Source organism: Papio anubis, chromosome 3 (genome assembly GCF_008728515.1).
Source record: "Papio anubis isolate 15944 chromosome 3, Panubis1.0, whole genome shotgun sequence".
NCBI lineage: Eukaryota > Metazoa > Chordata > Mammalia > Primates > Cercopithecidae > Papio > Papio anubis.
Window position 1 is genome coordinate 44,162,037 of NC_044978.1, and position 24,560 is coordinate 44,186,596.

General features: G+C 34.3%; 1 protein-coding gene across 2 annotated transcripts in view; it reads right to left on the reverse strand.

Moving 5' to 3' along the window:
* ABCE1 (ATP binding cassette subfamily E member 1) overlaps positions 1–24,560 on the reverse strand; it is a 31,603-nt gene that overhangs the window by 5,301 nt on the left and 1,742 nt on the right. Inside the window, exons 2-16 of one of the 2 annotated variants that reach the window (XM_009207640.3) lie at positions 20,066–20,195; positions 18,899–18,984; positions 16,452–16,549; positions 15,350–15,467; positions 14,360–14,497; positions 14,155–14,224; positions 13,459–13,555; positions 12,182–12,271; positions 6,766–6,887; positions 4,022–4,243; positions 2,945–3,004; positions 2,787–2,845; positions 1,036–1,146; positions 809–951; positions 566–688 (exon numbers count right to left, since the gene is read on the reverse strand). In XM_009207640.3, the coding sequence (XP_009205904.1) occupies positions 566–688; positions 809–951; positions 1,036–1,146; positions 2,787–2,845; positions 2,945–3,004; positions 4,022–4,243; positions 6,766–6,887; positions 12,182–12,271; positions 13,459–13,555; positions 14,155–14,224; positions 14,360–14,497; positions 15,350–15,467; positions 16,452–16,549; positions 18,899–18,984; positions 20,066–20,168 (1,640 nt within the window). In that variant the 5' untranslated portion in view covers positions 20,169–20,195. Of the gene's footprint in view, positions 1–565; positions 689–808; positions 952–1,035; positions 1,147–2,786; positions 2,846–2,944; positions 3,005–4,021; positions 4,244–6,765; positions 6,888–12,181; positions 12,272–13,458; positions 13,556–14,154; positions 14,225–14,359; positions 14,498–15,349; positions 15,468–16,451; positions 16,550–17,807; positions 18,247–18,898; positions 18,985–20,065; positions 20,196–24,560 lie in introns of those variants that run through there. The other variant, XM_009207642.4, reaches the window with a different exon arrangement.

Consider the following 24,560-nt stretch of genomic DNA (forward strand, 5'->3'; position numbering starts at 1 on the left):
TAATATAGGCTTTAGCACCAAAGGTAAAATGAATTTCTCATAACCTGATCTGAATGTTAGGCTTCTCTATATTGCAAGTGCTCCCAATCAGGTTAACAAGGAAAAATGAGAAGAGAAAAGGAAAAAGGTAAAACCATTTATTTTAACTCTGCTATAGATCAACACTAGATATTTGGGATCCACTGTGAGCTCAATCACTATCAGTATAAGTTGGACAAATCATGTATCCTCTTTGAATCTTGTTTTCTTTTTCTATCATGTATGAAAGCAATAGTTTTCAATCTTTTTTGGGAAATTCAAATAATAAAGCAAACAAAAGTTAAGCAGAAAGAAAAGGTGAGGGACCCACAGCTTTTTGTCTTCCTGGTGAAGGATTCCACACTGCAGCCTAAAAACTACTCTTTCACATGGTCCCATCCAGTCCCCAATACCAATGATCTCAGGAGTCACAGAATCAAGTCTAAAATTTCTAGCTTTCATTTTTTAAAAATTAAAGTGAGTGACTTTACTATTTACTGCAAAATTTAAAATGAATTACTTTGAACGTATTAAAAAGTAATTTTACCTGTTTGCAACTGTGTTCTTAGATGGAACACCATCAAAAACGATGACACGGTCCGCTAGATAGGTGGCCATGATGAAGTCATGTTCCACAACAAAGGCTGTTTTTTTTGCATGGAGTATGAAACTAAAACACAATGATTTTGAAATCTTACAGCTTTATATCATAAAACATTCCACTGTTATATTAAGCACACTTGTAGGACAGTACACATAATCAAAATACTTCTATGAGCAAGATATTTACCGTTTGACAACTCGAGCTGCCATCAGTCTTTGCTCAGAGTCCAAATATGCAGATGGTTCATCAATTAAATAGACATCAGCAGGTTTGCCCAAACAAAGGGCTAAAGCTACTCGCTGTAGTTCACCACCGGATAATGTCTGCACCTAGTTGGAGGAGTTTAAGCAAACCACGTAAAGGCATCCAAAATTCAAAATAATAATAAAATTTTAAAAATTATGTTAAAGTACCTCTTGATCGATGATGTTTTCAATTTGCAGAGGCTTCATCACATCTGTCACAAATTGTGGATGAGTATAAGCATCTCTTATCTTTTCATGTAGTAACTGGCGAACACTTCCCTGTTTTTAATAGAAAGAAGTATTTAAATGATAAAATTTCACTACAGAACTCTATGAATCTTGACAAAGTTAAGCTTCAGAATAAAAGTATATCAATATTTTACTAACAGATATCAATGTGTATCCACCATCTATGACATGTTTTGAGATTTTCTATTCAAAACCCATCATGTACAACAAGTAAAAAGGGAGTTTGTTCTTCTTTTGAGACAGGGTCTTGCTCCATTGCCCAGGTGTGCAATGGCATGATCAGGGCTCATTGCAGCCTCAACCTCCCAGGCTCAAGTGATCCTCCCACTTCATCCTCTAGAGGAGTTGGAACTACAGGCATGTGCCACCATGCTGAAGCAATTTTTTAAGTTTTTGTGGAGGCGGGATCTATGTTGGCCAGGCTGGTCTTAAACTCTTGGGCTCAAGTGACTCTCCTGCCTCAGCCTCCCCAAGTGCTGGGATTACATGCGTGAGCTACCATGCCCAGCCTGCAACAATCTTTTTCTTTTTTTCCCACTCCACAGCCCCTGCAATAATAATCTTAAAATTAGAAAGTAATAAGCAAATAATGAATGTTTCAGGGGAAAAAACATTCGAGAGTAGAAATTCCAAAGGTCAAAGTGGGTATCAAGCAACCTTAGGCAGTCAGCAAGAGAGAACACAAAATGCATGATAATGTGTTAGGAATGAAGGGATGAATCCTAAGATGGCTTTTCCTTGCTGTTTCAGGATAAGGCTGAATTTTAGAATTTAAAGCTAAGCTTATAGAGTATCAATGATAAAACTTTTATGATAAGCTAAGCCAAGTAGACAAAACATAAATTGAATGGTGAGGTACTGAGGAGTTCATTACAACACCTGCAGAAATCAAAGGAGGTTAACTTTAACATAATGGTTTCAAGGTTTATCCATACTGTGGCATTTGTTAATATTTCATTTCTTTTTATGGCTGAATAACTTAAAGACAATTGCTCATTTTTAATTGTAAGATTTCTTTATGTATGCTGTATACAAGTCCTTTATTGGATATATGATGTGCAAATGTTTCTCCCATCTTGTGGGTAGCCTTTTCATGTTCTTGCTGGTGTCACTTTGAAGCACAAAATACATTAGGTTTTTAATGATTTATTTAGCAAAAAGATGACATCTTTTTGTTTTTATTTTTTTGAGACAGAGTCTCGCTCTGTCGCCCAGGCTGGAGCGCAGTGGCGCAATCTCCGCTCACTGCAAGCTCCACCTCCCGGGTTCACGCCATTCTCCTGCCTCAGCCTTCTGAGTAATTGGGACTACAGGCGCCTGCCACCACGCTCGGCTAATTTTTTGTATTTTTAGTAGAGATGGGGTTTCACCATGTTAGCCAGGATGGTCTCCATTTCCTGACCTTGTGATCTGCTGGCCTAGGCCTCCCAAAGTGTTGAGATTACAGGCGTGAGTCACTGCGCCTGGCCAAATGTGACAAACATCTTTAAAACACTTTCTTAGCGGTGGATATGAATCAAGGATTGGACTCTTAGTACCTTTGTTAGAAACTACCAATGAAACTATATAGAATCTAATTTGGAGAAAAATTTTAATACAGTAAAAGATGAAAGCTATAGGCATTATATACAAAATTTTCTTTAGTAACTATATAAAAAATAATAACTCACAGTTGATTTGGGACTAATTTTCTGTGGCTTATAACTGACATTTAGAACTGGTACTTCTCCTGTAAAATAATGAAATACGTAAGACACTAAAAACTGCCCAGATCTTTAAAGTTTACTGTGTAGAACAGTGTAAAAAGACTCAACAATTACAACTGTACCTCCTTCATCAGGTTTAAGTCTTCCAGCAAGCATTCTGATAAATGTCGTTTTACCCGTTCCTGGCAACACAACATATGACAATTTGATATGAAAGATGCTTGACATTTAAAGTAAAACACTATGTCCTATTTAGTTTTAACTGAGAAATTTGTTTTAAAGATATACACTGACATTATTGAATTCTGAAGTTTATATAGAAAAATACTTAGTTTTTCATGGTTCACCTCTGAAGTGTCATTCTAAGCTAATTAAGAGGAATAAAGACTAGTCAAAGCTTATAATGACAATTTTAATAAATGGTATATCTATAAAGTTTAAATCCTGTAATAGTTTGAAAAGATTTACTTAGCTAAATTATCAGGGCACACAATTTATTAAGATAGTATAGACTATTTTATGAAAGATAACTGTAATCTTAAAGTTTACTTATATAAAATATTTAAATTAATTGCAACCCAATTCAAAATTCCCATTATCTAAAGACTGATACATTGTAACAATCTTATATAAAATTTATCTTCTATAGTTTTCTAAGCTGTAAGATTACAATTCAAATAGTTCTTAAATCATGAAGACAGTATCACATATTTAGTAGTCAAATTCATCTTATACCTATACTTATGACAATTTATTATGAAATATTTGCTGGTAATACAATTATTTACAAAGGTAGATTGCTCTGAATTTAAAATAAAAAAAGTTCCACACTGAAGTGTATGAGGAAAAAATTTTTAAAGCTGGGTTGTTTCTGAATTACCATTTATCCTTTCCTTCTTAGTCAATTTATAAGAATAATAACTGCCTTATTAATTTACATGTAAAAAACCAGCTGACAAAGAACACCTTATTTTCACTGGAGGTTATAAAACAAAATAAGAAATATTAACCTGATTGAATTACAGTGCAATTGAATTACACAATGCCAAAAAAATGTGAAAGTACACTAAGAAAATTATGGGTTTAAATAAAACTCTATATTCTAGCCCTATAACATACGATTCAAATTTTTCTGCAAAATAGTTAAAACTAATTTACTAAACAGGAAGATTTTTACTTATCACAAAACGAAAACTTACCATTTTCCCCCAGCATCACCATAATTTCAGAATCTGTAAACTCTCCAGCTACAATTGCTAGCTCAAACTCTCCCATTTTTTTCTTCATTCCTGGATATTTATACATACACATCTTTTTAACTTCTTCTTCATTTGCTGTCTCAGCCACTTTAAAAACAAGCGATGCATCTCTGAATCTCAAGTTTTCTGTTGGAACATAGCCATCCAAAAAAATGTTTATGCCTGTTGGGAAGAAAATTGTCAACAGGGAGAAATCATTAGAGTCAAAATCCTAAGCTCTCTTGGGAGCAATCTATAGATTATATACTCTAAATTTCTGTGGATTTTTGCTAACATGTTGGTCTGCATATAAAGAATTAACTTTTTAAAAAAACCATATTTAATGTAAGTTGAAATAATTCATGAATATATAGGCATGTCCCCCCCAACCACATGAAATACATCTTCTCATTATCCTGTAATTATTTTTTCCACCAGGTTTTATGCAAAAGAGAGCACATGATGTCCTTTTTGCATTATCTTTAAAGTGAAAATAACAAATATGTAAAAGTATTTTCAGATTGATATAATATTGATATAAAAGTTTGGGGGGTAAATTTTTGAATATACAATTTGTTATCAGTATTCAATTTCACATGAGAGATAAGCACATATTTTGAGGTTATAATTTATTGCATTAAAAAATATAATCCTGCAGGTTCATATGAAATTGAATATGAACTTCAGTTAACATTTTTTTAATGGTTTCACTGTACAAAGATAACCACCATTCTCTAAACAGATTTTAATAACTTAATCCAACATTGTATACAAGAACACTCTGTAATAAAATTTTAAGATCTACAATGGCAGACAAACTGAAATGAAAAGTATATTTGAGAAACAATGAATAATCCATATTTCAGTGTTTCCCATATTTAAGTGAAGAGAAAGCTGAAGCTTTTTGGAAGGTCTTGATGTTATTCATTTTATTTGGAACTGAGAGACACATCATGCAGCCTGCATCCTCATCCTAGAACACAGGTGTTCAACACATCTTTGCTGACAGAACAAATGAACAGATTACATTTATTTTGCCAAAATCTGCACGTTTTTTGATCTTAAACTATCTAAAACATATAAATGTGAAGTTAAAAAATTAAATTGAAAAATTACATAAAAACATAAACTCAATGGAACCTTAGCAGCCACTTAGTCCACATACTTATTTTGGAAAATAAAGGCTCAAAGAACTAAGTGACTTCGTTTAAAAAACACACAGCAAGCCAGTCTTTATAGTCCTACTTCAATGTTTGTCTTGTCAATTTAAAAATGAGTTCAAACTATAATCACCTTTACAGTTTATAGAAAGCTTTTAAGTAATGATGCACTGATTTCAATCTATTAAAGGAACACAGAAAAACCAAAGTTTCTTAAGTTGTTTTAACAGATCAAGCACATTAAAAACCTTACTGGGTACCATTTACTGAATGGCATAGCCTGTAGACATGACATTTATAACTGGAGTTGTGAAAAGTGACTGCCAAGTACCCATATCATTATCAACTTGATCCAAAGACTACCATATGGTATAGAGTAAGGTACTCAATACGTATTTGTCAATTGACAAGAATAAAACATTAATAAATTGGTTCTGATGTCATCCCTTAGGACTACTGGCAAAAAAACTAGGTAACTTTGCAAATTTTTCTTTTAAGTATGCATCTATCTCAAATGTGTAAGTAGGTAAGTTACAACAATTTCTTCCCCACATCTTAATATCTATGTACTTTTTATAAATTATAAAAACTCCCATCATCTTTTTATGAAAAGGACTATAATGCAATATAAATTTACTTTTCCAAAAGAGCTTTTAGGTGTAAAAAAGATTATTCCAAGATTGAAAAAAAAAAAAAAAAAAAAAACCAAAAAACCTGCCACCACTTAGGGAACTACAGGCTACATGGATTTTTCTACTTCTAGGAGATGGTATTTTTTTCCTGTGTAAACAGCCCTTTTGTGTTCTGAATTGTCAGTTTAAGACAGGTGGAGAGAAAAACAAAAAACAGACAAAAACAAAAAAACACAAGGAAGCAGCAAAAGGAAAATGGGGAAGAAAAAAAGGAAAAGGTATGGAAGGCAGAGAGTACATTGGTACTTGTTTCAGGAGCCACTTAGTGGTAGGCTAGTTTCTATTTTTAATTAAATTGCACAGGTAAGGAGGAGACATGGAAGGGAGAGGCCAGGGAATCTGATTTTCTTGGAAGTACAAAGACTAAATAAAAATTTAAATATACTTACTAAACTATCTTATTAGGCTTTTGGATAGCCTTAGTTCCAAAAACATAGTATACATACTACAGATAAATTTAAAACATGAAAACAAGATGAATACTGAAAGCATTTTAAGAGTTTCATTACTGGTATTGGCCTGTCAAAGTTAATTTGAAAATGACAAATACTACAGTAATACCGCAGAAGCCAAAATGCAGAAGACTTTTACTGTAGCCTCCCAACCCCCCACAAATGTAACATTGCATTTCTACCCATTCCCAGGAGAAAATTCTCCAAAATGAAAAGAATATATTTTGTATAACAATTGATATATATAACCTTAAACACACTGCTCAGTGATTAAATTCCAAGGAACTAGAGTTTTGGATGATTATCAGAGGAATGTAAAACTACTTAATATCAATAATGTAGTTTATAAGCATTAGAGTAGAAGAGAATACAGCATATGTGAAAAAAGTTTTTCAAGTTACCTTCTCTTACACTAAAAGGCATAGTGACAACTCCATAGGCGCTTGGTACACCATATAAACAGCAGATGAAGTCGGACAGATAGTCCAATACACTTAGATCATGTTCCACCACAATGATATATCTGAAAATCAAACCAGATTTTTATTTTTACATTTAACATAACATATATAAACTCTTACGTAACTATTTTTAATAGTTGTAAATTTCAGAAAAATAGATGCATCTAATAAAATTTAAGCATAAAGACATATGAGGCAAAAGCCATAAAATATTTTCTTTAGTATCATTATCAATGCTCATATTTAAAAATGTTTTCCTGAACTAAAAGGAAGGAAAAACCCAGCCAATTTAAAAGTTTATTGATATATGAATTAAACGCATTCTGCTAATAAGAAACACATTTAGAAATAAGTGTTACAAAGTAGAAACAATTATAATAGATTTAATTCAGGTGTAGCCTAAACTGTTTGAGTATTATGTTACTCAATTTATGTAAAGCCCTGTACCTGTCCTGTCCCATGCTAGCTGTAGAAGGTGATGGATGCATACACAAAGGCAGGACAGAATCCTTAACCTAAGACGTTTCGATTAAGCTGGGGAAGACAAGGAATAGGTATGAAATGGTAACAAAAAAGATTACATGGCAAAATATGCTCCACAGATAATAAAATCAGTGAGCATCAGAAAGAAAATAGGTTAGTGGGTACTGGAGCACTTTATGAATGAGAATAGGATATGTGAAGTTTAAGTGGCTATATTTGAATGAAGTGATACAGTATTGGCTGGAAAAGAAGCTATTAGGCAAGTAATAGTCATGAAGGTTTTATGTAGCACTTTATTCCCATTTCCATGTTGAATATAGTTCAACATGTCAAAAAAAAGTCCTGCAGACATCTCAAACGTCAAATTAATGTATCAGCTTCCTACACAAAAATTCTCCATATTTGTATTAATGTAATTATTATCCCCTAAAAAATGACATTTTATTCCCACTGATATTTCGTTTAAACTGTTAAAGTCTGTGAATTCCTTCTCAACAATGTCTTGTGTTTCAATTTCATCCTTTTTCTTCTTTGCCTAAATTCTAGTTCAGGTCCTTATATTTCTTTCATATCTCATTTTCTTTAGGTCCCCTGATGTGGGTCTCAATTCCAAATGAAATTAATCACTTTCATTAATTAGACGTTTTCAACATTTTCTAAAACTTTAGCTACTATTACTTAGCTTATACACAGGAAACACTGAAGAATGCATCTTTTTTCTCAAATAAACCACTTCTCTGGTGTCTGAGAAAGTATTCCTTTTCTAAGCAGTCTCCTGCCTAGATCTTTACCTGCTGAAATCCCGCTTAACCCTTTAAGGTCCATCTCAAATCCAACTTGCTATGGAAATACTTTTCTTAATATGCAAACGAGCTTTCCCCCTCACTCTTGCTGGTAACAAGTATTTGGACTGATACTTGGACTTCTATTATTTTTTAATTACCCCTATAACTTGCTCATAAACATCTTAAAGGAGACTCTTAATACTTTTAGCACCTCTGTGATCTTTAGTCTTACACAATGTATTAACAGACACCTAAAAAAGTTGTTGATTGACAAAATGAAGAATATGAGCTAAATTAATTGGAAATGAGGGAGATGGTAGTAGGTTCTGAAATAGGACTGTGCAGAACTTTCTACAATTATGAAAATGTTCTATCTCTATGTTGTCCCATATAGTGGCTACTAGCCATAAGTTTAATGTTGCTAGTTTGATGAAATAAAATTTTAATTTTTTTTTTTTTTGAGTCAACACATTAATTTCAATTAAAATTTAAATAAGGATGTTTGTCTAGAGGCTACAGCACAATTCTAGAGTAAGGGAACGAAATGAGAAAACATTTCAGGAATAATCTGGCAAGGAAAAAAAGTAAGAATGGAAAATAAGAGCAGGTCTAAGATGAAAAGGGAAAATTAAGAGGAAATGTTTTCTACCACAATGGTGGTAGTTATCAATAAAAATGGCAAATCAGGCAAGCTGGTGATACTCATCTTGCATCAGTGTCTTTGTTGGCACTAATCCATTACATGGAATACTTCTCTACTCTTAAAATCCTGTTTCCTTAAAGAGCCAGTGTGAGGGAGCATTGTATTATGTAGTGGCTTTTACTTCGCTTTGAAAAGAAGAAAAAAATAGGTCAAACTTCCTGTCCCCAGCCCCAACCTTCAAATGGAGGTTATGGAGACAGAAGTCCAAAATACAAAAATGATTTAGGTCAGCCATTCTGTTTTCTGAGAAGTTGGGAAGAAACACAAATTTGTAGCATAGTAAGGAATCTAGGCTGTAAAAGATGTATACCCTACAGTTAATTTGGGGCCACCTTAGTCTTCAATGTTACTGATAATGTTCTGAGGTCAAACTCTATAAAACTTCTTAATCTCTATCCTTTTGTCCAATGCATCCTCTATTTTTCATTGTTTATCCAAGGATATGTTCTCCAAAATCTTTTTAGTATTAAAGACTCAATGTATGCCTTGACACACTGAATTTCAGAATGGAGATATACTTCCTATGACTCTTTATCATCAATCTATCACTACATAGAGATCTTAACCTTATACCTGTAAATAAAACCAGCCCATTTGTGAAATGTCTTTTTTTTTTTTTTTTTTGAGACGGAGTCTGGCTCTGTCGCCCAGGCTGGAGTGCAGTGGCCGGATCTCAGCTCACTGCAAGCTCCGCCTCCCGGGTTCACGCCATTCTCCTGCCTCAGCCTCCCGAGTAGCTGGGACTACAGGCACCCGCCACCTCACCCGGCTAGTTTTTTTGTATTTTTTAGTAGAGACGGGGTTTCACCGTATTAGCCAGGATGGTCTCGATCTCCTGACCTCGTGATCCGCCCGTCTCGGCCTCCCAAAGTGCTGGGATTACAGGCTTGAGCCACCGCGCCCGGCCTGTGAAATGTCTTAAAATTTTCTCTACGTTGTCATGCCAATCTGTCTTAACATGTTATCCCTATTACAATTAAGGTTACTGTCCTCTCATAATATAGGAAAGTCTTGGGTAGTACTACTTTTCCTTACTATTTATTTTTTTTTTCCCCCTGAGGTCCAGCTACACTATTTATTTCACTTTCCTATTGCAACTATACAAAACAGTTACTGATATTTTAATTTTAAATTTATTCATTATAAGTGGATATAAGTACCTGATGCCTTGTTTTCTATTGATGTATCTAACCAGTTACTCCTTGAAACACTGGCTGTAAACCAGTATTTTCTTTCAATTTTCCTCTTATTGTTAGGACGTTATTTGATATCTTTAAAGTTTTATGTGAAGGTAGATATTATCTATGACTTTCATTTTAGTATAAAAAGGGGCTATAAAAATACTTTTTATAAAAAGTGACTTGAGAACTAGTGACCTGACTTTGTGTATTCCTTTCAAGACTATGGTACATGTGTATGCTTCTCTTTACCAGTGTGTATTTTTCTTTGTGAAGTCCTTGAATACTGGGACTGTATTTTTACACTTGCATTCCCCAAAGAGCCTATCATAATGCCCAGGCTCTTAATGCCTGTGTATGAAGTAAAGATCATGGCTTCTATTTGGCTCACATAAGATTGTCTCTTTATCACTGATATTCTAAGTTTCACTTCAAAGTATCTACATGGATTATTTAGTATCTGTAGAACTTGTGCTCCTTGAATCTAAGGAGCTGAATTTTTCATCAATTCTGAACAGTTCTCAGCCATAATCCTTTCATGACTTTATTTTTCAGACTTTTAAGATATATGTAAATAGTTTCCTCATTACACTCTCCAGGTTTCTGAACCTTCCTTCCATGTTTTAATTTTATTCTCTCTCTGCTATATTCTGGTAACTTCCTCAGATCAGGTTTCTAATGCACTTTTCTGCTGTCCCTAACCTGTCCAATATGTTCAGTGAATCTGTAATGTCACCATGCTTTTAATTTTTAAATTTGTTTGGGTTTCTGAACATCTACTTATTGCTTTTTTGGTAGCATTATATCCTTAGGGTTTTGAATCCTTTTATTTAAAGATTTTATTTTGAACATTATTTAATAGCCTCCCTTAAAATTTCACCTAGAGTTCTTGAATCCTGCTGCCATATAATATCTGCTGGCTAATCTGCAGACTGTTTCCTCCTCTAATTTATAAATTTTATAATTTGCAATTTGAGTTCATCCTCGTGAGGCATTACCTATAGGAATCCTGTGCAACCAGGGTTGAAAGCATATTGGTTTGTTGCTTCTGCTATGTACCATAAAAAAGTTCCAGACCCCTTAAAAATACTACTTTCTCACTTTGAAGGGTTCACAGATTCCACTGGTTATATAAATTCCAATTCCACAGCCAGGCGAGCTGCTGGCCCATGAAGAGAGATTTGAAAGACAGCGATCCCTTCACTTCCAGGGAGTTCAGTGAATGACAGATATTTGCTTTCTTGACGCTTCCGTGCAATGATAAAAAAGTTGTTTCCAATTTGCTCTTTTAGGGAGAAAGCAGTCCTTTGAGAGTCCTGGCACTTTATGTGTGAAAATCCAATACTAGACCTTGCTTCTTGCCCATGAGTGGATGTTAAAACCCAAGACCTATTACAGAAACCATCAACATCTGGTCCTATCACTCCTCTATAGTTCTAATGCTTCAGTTTTTGACCATTTGGGATTTCTCTCACTTTCTTGCAAGATGAGCCATGTATTTAAAAGGATGTTTATTAAATTAAGTCAGAAGAGGCAGTATAACATAGAAAATGCTATACAGAAAAAACCCCTGGGGTCTGGTCACAGCTTTGTCATACAGTGAATTTGTAACCTAGAACAAACAACTAGATTTTTGACGTTATTCTTCATTTGCAAAATAGGAATACCATCTGAAGATTCCTGAGATAACCATGAGGATCAAATGATGTAATGAATTTGAAAACTCTACAAACCACAAAAGCACCCTATAAACACAGGGTATTTTGAATACTAACAGAAATTATGACAAATTTTCTTTTCTTTTGCCCAGTAAGATTCCGAACAACCAGAATTACTCTAGTGATTCTTACAAATTCTAAGCCTGTGTGTGTGTGTGTGTATGTGTGAAAATGAGAGAGAGAGAGAGAGAGACAGAGAGAGAGAGAGAGAAAGATAGCTGGGAAAAGCTAAGGGTCTGCTTCCCATAAAGCTACGGAATTTGCAAGTAATTTCAGAATATTCCTAGGCTCCCTGGAAGCAGGGGTGTTAATAAATGAATCTTGCACTGAGAACCTCTGTTCTAGATAAAGGTAAATTTAGGTGGTAGCTATAAACAAAGAAGATTAAAAAATATGTACATGACATTGACAGACCCAGTGTTTAATCTTCACAAATCTGTAAAAATCTCCAAACAAAACAACACAGTAATATGCCAGATCTCTACTTACCTATCTGGATTTATTAGAGATCGTATAGTAATAGCAGCCTTTAAACGCTGCTTGACATCTAGGTAACTAGAAGGCTCATCAAACATGAAGCTATGAAAAATAAAAATAAGAGCAAATATAAGTCTGAAAGACAAGACATTCTACCTTGCATATTATTTTAAAGCACTGTAGTATCAAGAGCTTCTGATTTAACCACAACAAAAATCTCCAATAGTAATTAAGAGTCTACTTGTAATGGTAAAAATTTCTGTATTCTGTTCAGAAGTAGAAAGAAAAAATTACAGAAAGCATGATTATACACCAAGTTTGGGGAGGGTCTACCAGTTTAGGCTAATTTACAAATTGGTAACGTCTCATAAAAAGTATTCTGATATAGTCTCAAGTAGCTTGGAGAGCTTTTCTCTTAAGTCAGCTGCATGTAAGCACAGTTTTTTGGAGGGTATTGCAAGAATTTATAGAATACTTCGTGGAGAAGTTAGTCTTCACCAGACAACAGGGCAGAAATGTGGAAAAAGGAGCAATAAATATCTGGGAGGAAAGACATTAAACGTAGGAAGGAAATGTTCCTCTCTTCTCTCGCACATGGCATGCCACAGTGATCTACGGTGATTTAAAAAACCTCGTGTTTTGCTTCCGATATTAAAAAGCTTGCTAGCCTGGCTGGAGGGCTTAAGTCTTAAAATCTTTTCACATAAAAAGAGGACTTAGGCTGGGCGCAGTGGCTCACACCTGTAATATAAGTACTTTGGGAGGCCGAGGCAGGCGGATCATGAGGTCAGGAGATTGAGACCATCCTGGCTAACATGGTGAAACCCCATCTCTACTAAAAATACAAAAAAAAAAAAAAAAAAATTAGCCAGGCATGGTGGCAGGCGCCTGTGGTCACAGCTACTCAGAAGGCTGAGGCAGGAGAGTGGCGTGAACCTGGGAGGTGGAGCTTGCAGTGAGCCAACATCGCACCACCGCACTCCAGCCTGGGCAACAGAGTGAGACTCCGTCACAAAAAAGAGGGCTTAGATGATGAATAACTGACTTTATATAAAAATTTCTGGCACCTATCAGTTATAAACTATCTAAATAAATAAAGATTTTCCCCTGTGAATATAACAGGGAAAATGGGTAGTGGATACACAACTGCTTCAACATCCTACCTTGAAATTAGGGCCTTAGATACTATTTCTATTAATTTCTCTCAAAACCATTCCTCTATTAGCAGCATTACAACTGAAAACTCTACAATATGGATGAAGATAAACAAAAATTGTAAAGTAACCTACATATCAGCTTTCTGTATGCAAACGACAGCACAAGCAAATCTCTGCAACTCTCCTCCTGAAAGATCTTCAACATTTCGTTCTTTTAGGTGGGTTAAATCTACAAAGAACATAGAGGCATTGTGCTCAATGTATTTCACCTCTTCCAGGTAAAACGTATACTGCATGTCATCGTTTGAAGTTTGAATGCTATTTCAGTTGAAAATTGTTTAAAGTAAATATAACAATTACTGGAGATTTTCCCACTTATTTCAGGAATCCACATAAAGATGTCTACTTTCATCACTTAAGTTTGGGGCCTACTGAAATATATACACAAAATGGCTGGGCGCAGTGGCTCACGCCTGTAATCCTAGCACTTTGGGAGGCTGAGGCGGGTGGATCACCTGAGGTTGGGAGTTCAAGACCAGCCTGACCAACATGGAGAAACCCTGTCTCTACTAAAAATACAAAAAATTAGCTGGGCGTGGTGGCGTGTGCCTGTAATCCCAGCTACTTGGGAGGCTGAGGCAGGAGAATTGCTTGAACTTGGGAGGTGGAGGTTGTGGTGAGCCAAGATTGTACCACTGCACCCCAGCCTGGGTAACGAGAGTGAAACTCCATCTCAAAAAAACAACAAAAAAAATACATATATGTGTATGTGTATATATACATGTGTATATATATATATACACACTCACACACAAAATAAACACTTACCAAGCTGCTGACATACAACTGCCTGTGTCTTTGTTTCATCTTTTCGGTCCAAAATAGATCCCACTGTCCCCTGCCACAATATACCAAAAATAGTTACTATTTTCTTTCAATATTAAAAAAGAATCACAAAGTAAAACACATTTATTTTGATATGTCTTTTATACTTCTATCAATATCCATTAAATTCCCTCTATCAAAAACCGACCTTTGCAGCCTTAGGAATCTGGTCTACATATTGAGGTTTGATGATGGCTTTTAGGTCATCTTCTAGAATCTTGGTAAAGTAATTCTGTAACTCAGATCCACGGAAATAAGTCAAAATCTCTTGCCAGTCAGGAGGATCCTAAAAAAAAAAAATACAGAATCATGTGAATTTAATAATACAAAGACAAAGAGGATGAAAGATATAGGAAATAGAACATATATGCAAATAGAATACTTGTGGCTTTTAACTTAAGATTGGAGGCAAACATAATTAATACAAGTCTCCTTTCCCTATAAGAGCAAAGAAAGAAAACAGAACAGATACTATGTTATTCAAAACCAGATTCCCAACACCCAGGACATAGAAAGGCATCTAGTAAGAGGTTAAGCTGGAAGGAATGTTTCCTGCTCATATTTTCAAAACAAGTGAAAATGTTTTCAAGTATCCAAGAAATCTTTCTGGATACTTAACCAAGGATTCAGAAACGAAATGTAAAATACACTTATGATTTATTCGAACAATTAATAGGGTGGCATCCACACTCTGGTGAAGCTCCATTTTATAATATTTACAAATAAAAATATCTAACTTAAGAACATTACACAGTGGCTCCTAAATTTCTTTATGTACTAAAGTTGGAAATTTACCATTCATAAGTCAAAAGCCTAATCAAACTATTCACTGCAACAAAAACTAATTGAGCTATTTTTACATTATTGGGACAAATTAAATAGAAACATGTGTAATATAGCAGAATCAAGCAGAATTCTGCTTCAGATCAAGGCTTAACAACTCAGAATTTTCAGTTAGGTAACATTAACAGATTTTTAGTTAAAAAGTACAAAAGAGCTTTATTTATAGATTTTGCAGCATTAATTCCACAAATAATCCTGAAAATAAGAATATTTAAAAAATACACATATCACTTCCCCCACAAAATCTCAGAAAACTGACTCATGATATTAATTTTTACAAGGTGATAATACGTACATCGTACTTTCCAAGGTTTGGCTTTTGTTTTCCTGCTAAAATTTTTAAAGCAGTTGACTTTCCAATACCATTAGTACCAACTAATCCCAAAACTTCACCTGGACGAGGGATAGGCAACCTGTTACAAGTATACAAAAATAATAAAACAACTCAGACTTACATAGAAAAAGCCACATAACATCAGAATGATATATTTTAATGCACTTGCACTTCACATACATCCATTAATAAGTTAAGAAACATATACCAGATATTATTGGCTATTAGAAAAAAAACAGCCAAGATTAACTTACGCTGTTAATTGTTAGAAATGCATCCATAAACAACATTATTCCAAGTTTTATTTATTCAGTTTTCAAAGTTCATCCTAAAGTAAATTTCCTCTTTACATGTAAGGCTCAGTTTTAATGTTTAACAAAATGCTTTGGTAAAAATTACATAGCAGGTGCACCCTCACAATGTCTTTCTTCTCTGGCCTGCCATTTACTTACTAAGGAGAGAAGTGCCACATCAACCAGAAATATTCCACTTCATTCTCCCTGCTGCAGTACGCTCCTTAAAGCTGGCAGGTTGAGAAATACTTTTTTATTAGTAAAATCTAGACTCCTAGATTCAAAGTATTAGTGTTCAGCAGATAAAAATCCCAAACTAAGAATTTGTGACTTGTATTATTATTTTGTCCAAATTCAAAGTGATATTCTCTGTAGCTCATCAAATTAATGGATAAACAAAATCAAAGGCAAGTTCCTTTAAAAGTTATTCTGGGTATAAGGGTACTAGGAACAACAGTGACTCTCAGTCCCAGTTGTATATTAGAGTCACCTGGGACTTTTTCAGTAAACTAAGGTCCAGACCTGACAATGTAATTAAACTGGGCTGAAAGCTGGGCATTAGTAGCTTTAGAAAGTCCCATGGATAATTGCAATGTTAGCCAGAATGAACCACAGACATATACAGTATGATTCTGCATGATGTTATAATATTGTATTTTCCTTTAGTGACTAGTTAATAGCATTTCTCTCAACTTCTGCATTTCTCTTAAAATCCCAAATGTATTTTATGCTTAACTCGACAGAAGAGGAATCTTGATGTGAAAATATACCTGTGAAGTTTGAAGGCATTGGCACAATATCGATGTGTGGTTTCTTTTTCCAGGTTGCTTGGTAGATTGACAATTGATAAGGCGCCAAAGGGGCATTTCTGTTATTTAAAGAATTAATTTTTTTATTAATTTGTAGACATATACACATAACTAAAATGGATTAAAAATATTTTTATAAGCAATCTTCTAAACATGAGGACTTTCATAAATATGTGAAATACTGTTACACTTCCTTTTACTATTTACTTAAAAATAAAAGGTTCCTTGAACGTTAGAATCGTATCAATTGTCTCTCAGTGTATGTGGGGAAAATTGTTCCAGGACTGCCGAGTACACCAAAATTGGCACATACTCAAGTCCTGCAATCAGTCCTGCAGAACCTGAGTAAAAGAAAAAGTCAGCCCTTTCTAAAATGGTTTTGCATCCTGCAAATACTCTATTTCCAATTGGCATTTGGTTGGGGGGAAAAAATCCATATGTATGTAGATCTGTACAGTTTGAACCTGTGATTTCACGGGTCAACTATAACTTGATATTCCCTTTAGTGATGGGCATAATCCTATACATTTAAAGAGTGCTTAATACTTATTGAAAAACCTTGTAGAACTTGAGGCTTTTCGTTTGGTTTTGTTAAAACATATTAGATAAGGGGAGGCTAAGAGGCAAGTCAACAAAAAAGTCACTGAATATATGACTTCATATTCTTTCCAAAACAGATGTTCTCCCTCTGTTTCCTTCAATTATTACTGCCCTTGTATGCTTCCTATTATACCTTGTAAAGTCGTTTGAGGTCACGGATCTTATCCTTTTTTGGGCTATTTCCATCCCACCAATAGCTAGCACATTTGCACAGACCAGGGATTAATGTCTTTCCATTATGACTTTTATCTATCCTATATGAAAAACATACTTGAATTCTTGAAGTCAATTCACATTAAAAAACAAAACACAACACGACAAAACAAAACACATAGGCTTATTCAAATAACATTTGACCGTAAGGTGACTGTCCAAGGAACAAGAATGACAAAAACAGGAAAGTCATTTAAGAAAGGTAACGTGGGTAGAAAAATTTCTCATAAGTACAGGCAACTACAGAGGTACATGCAAAGATTATAACCTCATATTATTAAAGATCTGCTCAGCAGACATGTTCAATGAGCTCAGAGGACCAATTCAACGTTTCTATGTTTAGAGATTCCAGGGAATTTCCATTTTATATGTTACAAAAACAGAGAATTACTCTTGTTTTCTAATAAAGAAATAAAGAAAGAAAAAATAATAAAGAAATAAAGAGGCCCTCTAACCAAAACTATTAAGTTTTTACAAATTATATTTTTCTACCAGTGGAGTTACCTCCATTATCCTCTTCTTGTAAATATACATAGAATGCTTATATGCTGCAAGTGATTTAAACTTCTTTAATTCTACAAGGAAAAAAATATCCACTGTTTATATATGAGGTGCATTATAATATCTTAGTGTTCAGGAATTATACATTACTTCCCCACTCTCAGAGAATCATCTCATTAGTATGTTTTGAGTCACTCAAGAGTACATCCAAATTTTAAATTTTAAATTAATCTAATTTTCTTACAGCAGCGAAGAAAGAGAATAGATACTCTAGTGCTCAAAACCAGATTCCCAGCACCCAGGGTACAGGCAGGTATCCAAGAAGAGATTAGTAAATATTTGCTGGAAGGAATGCTTCCTGTTTATATTTTCAAAGCAAGTGAAAATGTTACAGGTATCCACAAAATCTTTCTGGATAAACAAGGATTCAGAAACCAATGTGAAATATACACGATTTACTTGAACAACAGCATGGTATCTGAACTCTGGTGAAGCTCCTTTTCATAATATCTACAAACAGAAAGATCTAAATTAAGTATGTTACACATTAGCTCCCAAATTTCTTTTCTGAACTAAAGTTGGAAATTTACCATTCAAGAGTCAAAAGCCTAATCAAACTATTCAAGGCAACAAAAACTATTAATAATTGAGCTATTTTAAGTATTACACTATTGGGAAAATTCAATAGAAGCATGTGTAATACAACAGAAGAAACACTTAAGAATTAGGCTAAATTTTAAAGTTTTTGGCTGTATGCATTTCTGTTTAAAAGGTGTGAATTTAAAATTCAATACGGACTTAGAAGAAACATGTAATGTGATGGTAATGTCCTTATAAAGAGGTGAAAAAAAGAAATTTTGGCTGGAAATGGCTTTATAGAGTATAGCAAGAGTAACTTTTAAAAGGGGTGCTTTAATTAATTTAAAAAAGCAACAATGTCACTGATATTAGAATAACACTTTCCTAAACTTATATTCTCTATTCATTTGCTTTATACTTTGCCTCACTTAAAGGAGTTAATAGCATAGTACCCAGAATTTTCAGATTTCAGTTTTAGGTTACACATTTGATCCAGTAAATAAAATATTACTTACCTTAATACAGATACCACAACCAATACAAAGAGTTTCGGAAATCCATGCTATTTTGCTCTGGGGTGTAACCTCTATGCATAATTTTCCTGGTAAAGGAAAAGATATAATTAAGCCATTTCCCTTTATCTTCTAATTTTCCGAATACTGTTATTTAGGCAATGCTGGTTCTAAATTTCCATACAGAAGCAGATTTTCAAAAACAAAGGCCACGCAAAGAAATACATTTGAGATAATGCCTTAAATCAGTGCTTTGTGGGGACAGATTTGTAATCACTTATATGAATATCCTTGTTTGATAACAGGGAGATGACTTTAAAATATATTTATTTTACTTAATTTACTACTGGGGAAGAAAATATGCTAGTAAAAATATGAATATCCTGAAATATTTTTAAGCTGATTAACCTAAATTTTAAATTCAAAAAACAAAATATGCCTTGAAAATGGTAAGGCAGACCATGAAAAGAATGAACTACTGTAGCCAGATCAGTAAAACTCCAAAAAGGTATGCAGTCATCCAATATACAGCTAAAATTAAACATGATATTAGGGATAATGGAATTTCTAAATAGCAAAGGAGACAATAACAGATGACAACTAAAGTTTCTAAGTTTCAGTAATTTTAAGATTCAGTAATTCTAGGCCTCATTCGTACATTTACAATTACTTAACATAGCCCTTAAGGATGACCAATAATTTTTCAACTGAATTGCTGGAAATTTATCTAACCTTCAAAGTATAGCTAAACCTTATGAATAGTCATTCTTATTAAGCTCTTTGTTCATTTTTTAAATATGAAAATACTGTCAAAGTTTATTGTAAGCCATCTTCCATTAAATTACAATTAATTACTATATATAATATTAAAGTAATTATAAGATTTTGTAGATTTCAAGATCAGTAAGCTGAACTCTGCTTTGAGTTCACATCCAATACACTTTTAAATACTGATGTATTATTCTACAATTTGGTCTTTCTTTTAAAAATAGGATCCTTTAGTCACAAAGCAATAAAATAAATTTAGAACAAACTAGTTTTCTTGTCTTCACAGTTTATGAAACTAATGGTGAACACAAAGTATATGCTAATGCCCGTAAAGAACTATCAAACCAGTTGATTTCTTTCACGGTTTTCTTTTATACTTAAATGATCCACAGAACAGCTTACCCATTCGAACTACAGGACAACTCTTTTTGCATTCCTGTCGGCATTTCTTAGGTTTACATTTGTCATGGTTGACAATAGCAATTCTCGTTAATTTGTCTGCCATAACTGTGCGAAAGAATATCCAGCTCTTCTATGAAAGAAAAAATAACAAATTCGATACAATTAGTTAAGGGAACTAATTTGCATACATGAAAGACAGGAAAACATAAATGATCATTATATGGAGATGAAATGATTATCTGCAAAAAAATATAAATTTTGACAGTAAAAATTATAAAATAATCTATAATCTAGTAAGGTTGGGAAAATCAAATTTTACATATATACTTTAATCAGATTTACATAAGAAAAAAATGCCATTTACAATAGCGACAAAAAGAAAATCTCTAAGAATATACTCAACAAGATATATACACAAGAAAACTTTAAAACAACACTGAATGACATACATGACCTGAACAAATGACATGCTATCTCAGTTTTTACAATAAATAGTTAATATCACAGATTTACACCCTTCCTGAATTTATATATTTAATTCAATCTCATGTGAAAAAACAGACAAAAGAACCCCATACATGTGGTGGTGTGTGCCTGTGGTCCCAGCTATTCTGGAGGTTGAGGTGGGAGGATTACCTGAGCCTAGGAGGTGGAGGTTACAGTGAGCTGAGATCATGCCACTGTACTCCAGCCTGGATGAGACAGTGAGATCCTGTCTCAAAAAAACAAAAACAAAAAAATAAAAAAAAAAAACCAACCCAGACAAAGCAAATCTAAAGCTCTAATGGAAAAAGAAGTATTAATAGCCAGGAAAACTGAAAAAGGGGAAGCAGGATGGGGGAAATCCCACAAGCTCTTCTCCCAAACTAAGCATTACTTCACGTTGTATATATCTGACTATAATGACACTGACAGAAATGGCAAATAATTATAATAGCAATGAAATTAAAAGGAGACCAAGTAACTATATGTATATACTATGCTCACTTTTAAAGCTTTTAGAAGTCTTGATTTTCCAATTTAATCAATTACATAGCATTAACATCAAAGTGAACTTAAAAATCTTTTACAATGTTGGGCTTAGTGGTGCAGAAATTAATTTCCTTAGAATGGTGATTAAAGTAAAAAATTACAAAAAGTACCTTAATACTGAAGTTTATTCCAATATGTAATGAACGAATCTGAAACCAAGACTATCCATTTAGAAAGACATCATGTCTTTTTCTTACTGTGATAATCAATCTTGATTTTTTTTCTTTTTTTGATAGACTGCTTCCCTTTGTAGACATCTCAAGTCTTTTCACACCCATCAATATCATTAGGCTTGGACGGGGATAAGAGATCTTGCTCCTCAATGCTGTCCTAGACTATTATCTCTCCCTCCTCCCTAAAAAGTTTTATGTCTCTATTATCTAACTGCTTTAGTTAGTAGTGACCACCAGATCACTCCCTTTCATTCTTTGAAGATTTCAGCCCCTCTTGTCAACTTTCACACACTCTTTTACAACACTTGACATAGTTCTTGGTGATTTCAATATGCTCACAGATGACCCTCCTGTCCTCTCATTTATTAACCCCTCTCCTCAAACAGCTTGTCTTCTACCCTGCCACAGCCATTCATTTTTTTCTGGTTACATCGTAGACCTTATTATTACTGGTAATTGCAATCCTTCTATAACCTCAACTTCAAAAACTCCATTCTCCAACCGCCACTCTTTATTTTTCAGTTCACCCTCTACTACACAACAATCCATCAACCCTGATTCCTCCATTCTCCAAACCTTTCATTATCTCTTGATTCTATCGTATTTCCACTGTCCCTCAGCTCTTGGTGTTTTTATTTTCCTTCTTACCCAGCTACAATACCCTTAATCACAATCTTGGTTAAATTAGACTCTTCACCTGCACACACAGAGCTGAAAATGGGTAGGGAAAAAAAACACAAAGCCTGCTGACTAGTCTCCCTTTAAATTCATCATCTCAAATGGACCCTTATGCCAACCAGCAATCACACCATATGTATTTCCCTAGCTAAGACCATTTGTACACTAGAAGACAGTCCATAAGAATGTCCCAACAATTCTCCCTTCTGTCTTTAACTTCAGCAATTATTCTCTCCACTGGCTAATTCTTATCAGCATTCAAGCATTCTATTATCTGACTCCATGGTCTCCCATTGTTTTATCTCTCTTTCTTCAAGACTATTTCAAAGAGTTGCTTATACTCAATGTCTCAAATTTCTTGCTACATGCTCTCTGGAATCCATTCTAGGCTCTAGAGCCCATCACTTCATCAAAACAACTTGTTGAGCCATCATTGTTCTTCACATGGCTAAAACAAATGTTTACCAGACCTTAATTCACCTGACCAATCAATTGCATTTGACACAAATAAACACTTTTCCTACTAGATAAAAACCCTTTAACTTGGTTTTTGGATACAACACTAATCCAGTTTTCCTACTACTTTCCTGGTCACTCATCTTCATCTCCCAGGCTTCTAAATGCTGAGAGAGCTCTAAGACTTGGTCATTTTTTTCCACATATACTTATTCCCCAAGGTGTTCTATTCTAGTCTCACAGGTTTAAATTCCATTTATATATTGCAAATTTCCAAATTTCTATCTTTAGTCAGGATACCTCTCTTGAACCCTTCCTGCCCACTTAACATCTCTGGTAGGCTTAAGAGGAATCTCCCAAATAAGCTCCTGAAATCCTCACCAAAATTTCAGCAGTCTTGCCTATTTTGTTAGATGGCAACTCCTGTCTTCCATTTGCTCAGGCCCAAATCCTTGAAGTCATATTTCTTTTCCACCTAATAATAGCAAATCCCGTTGAAGCTATAAAACATTCAGAATCTGATCTCTTCTCCCGAGTTTGGTGTAAGCTATCATTATCATCTCTTACCAGCATTACTCAAATAGCTTCCTAACAGATCTCTTTGCTTTTACCCTCATCTCTTTCTACTCTAATCCAACAGTTCATTCTCAACACAGGAACCAGAGTAAGCCTTTTAAAGAGTAAGCTAGATTATGTCACTCCTCTAATTAAAATCCTACAATGGCTTCATTCTCAATCTGAGTAAATGCCAAAGTCCTGAAAATAATCAATGAAGCACTGATCAGCCTCTGTTAACTTTCTGATCTCATCTCCAACTACTCTAGCTCTTGTAGTATGGCTCCAGCTACCTTGGCTCTTTGTTGCTCCTAGCACATGACAGGCATGTTCTTACTTCAGGATCTTGGCACTTTCTGCCTGTAATGCTATTACCCCTAGAGAGGTACATGGCTTACTCCTTTCAATCTTTACTATTTCTCAGTAAGTCTTCTCTAACTACACTACCAAAAAATACACTCAACTGCTTCTTCATCCTTCTTTCTTGCTTTTTCTCCCCAGCTCAACTATATGACACACTATATATTCCATATATATCTGGTGTATATGCACACATCTATTGTGCATGTGTGCATGTATATTCTGTCCCTCTACAAACACACACATTTTTCCCCTCCCCAAGTAGAATGTACTCCATCCATCATGAGGGTAGGACTTTTTGTTCATTCCAGTGGCTGAACCTGTGCCTAGCACACAGGAGATCAAACATTTCTGCTAAATGAATGAGAATATGAATTTAAATATAGTAAATAATTTTCCCATAGGTTATAACTTTAGAAATCTTGCAAGTTACCAATATTTTATAGTGACAGTTGTCCACTAAACTACATACTGAAAAAAAAAACCAAACCATTCAAAAGGAGACTAAACGTTCACGTAATAAACACAGGGTTATTCCAATAAACAGGTTGACTCTATTCCTCCAAAAACTGGTCCAGGTCTTGTAAAGATTAGAAGAGGAAGAAATTAGATGACTTGAATTGTCACAAAAAAGCTCTTATTGGGGAAATGACAACTTCCTAGGAAATGAAGATTCTTTAGTAAGCTATTAAAACTGGACACCATGCATTCTAATTTAAATACTGAATGCCTTTCTACAAATTACTCAGTGAAAGAGCATAATGAATTCGCCTCCAGGGGATAAATCTTTCATCACGAAATTGCTTAAACTTTATTTCGTTAAACTACTAAAATATTTTTCAAACTATTTTAAAAACCAAAAGACTGTAAAAGACAATTTAAAAAAAAACATAGGGATCTTGCTATGGTGTCCAGGCTGAATGGACTGATCACAGGACACTACAGACTGGGACTCCTTGGCTCAAGGGATCGTCCTGCTTTAGCCTCCCGAATAGCTGAGACTACAGGTGCATGCCACCACCCTGGCTTGATTTTTACAGAAGAATAAAAACATACCAGAAGTGGTTAATAAACTGATTTATAAAAAAATAGTGATAAATTGTAATGCATTTAAGAAAAATGAACATGGATTCTTTGTAGAACTGTTAATTAACTGTGTAAACACTTTTAATTCAATTTCTGTATCAGTTTCAATAACTGGGGCAAGGGGATTCTCTACTTCTTTTTCAATAGAAAAGTAA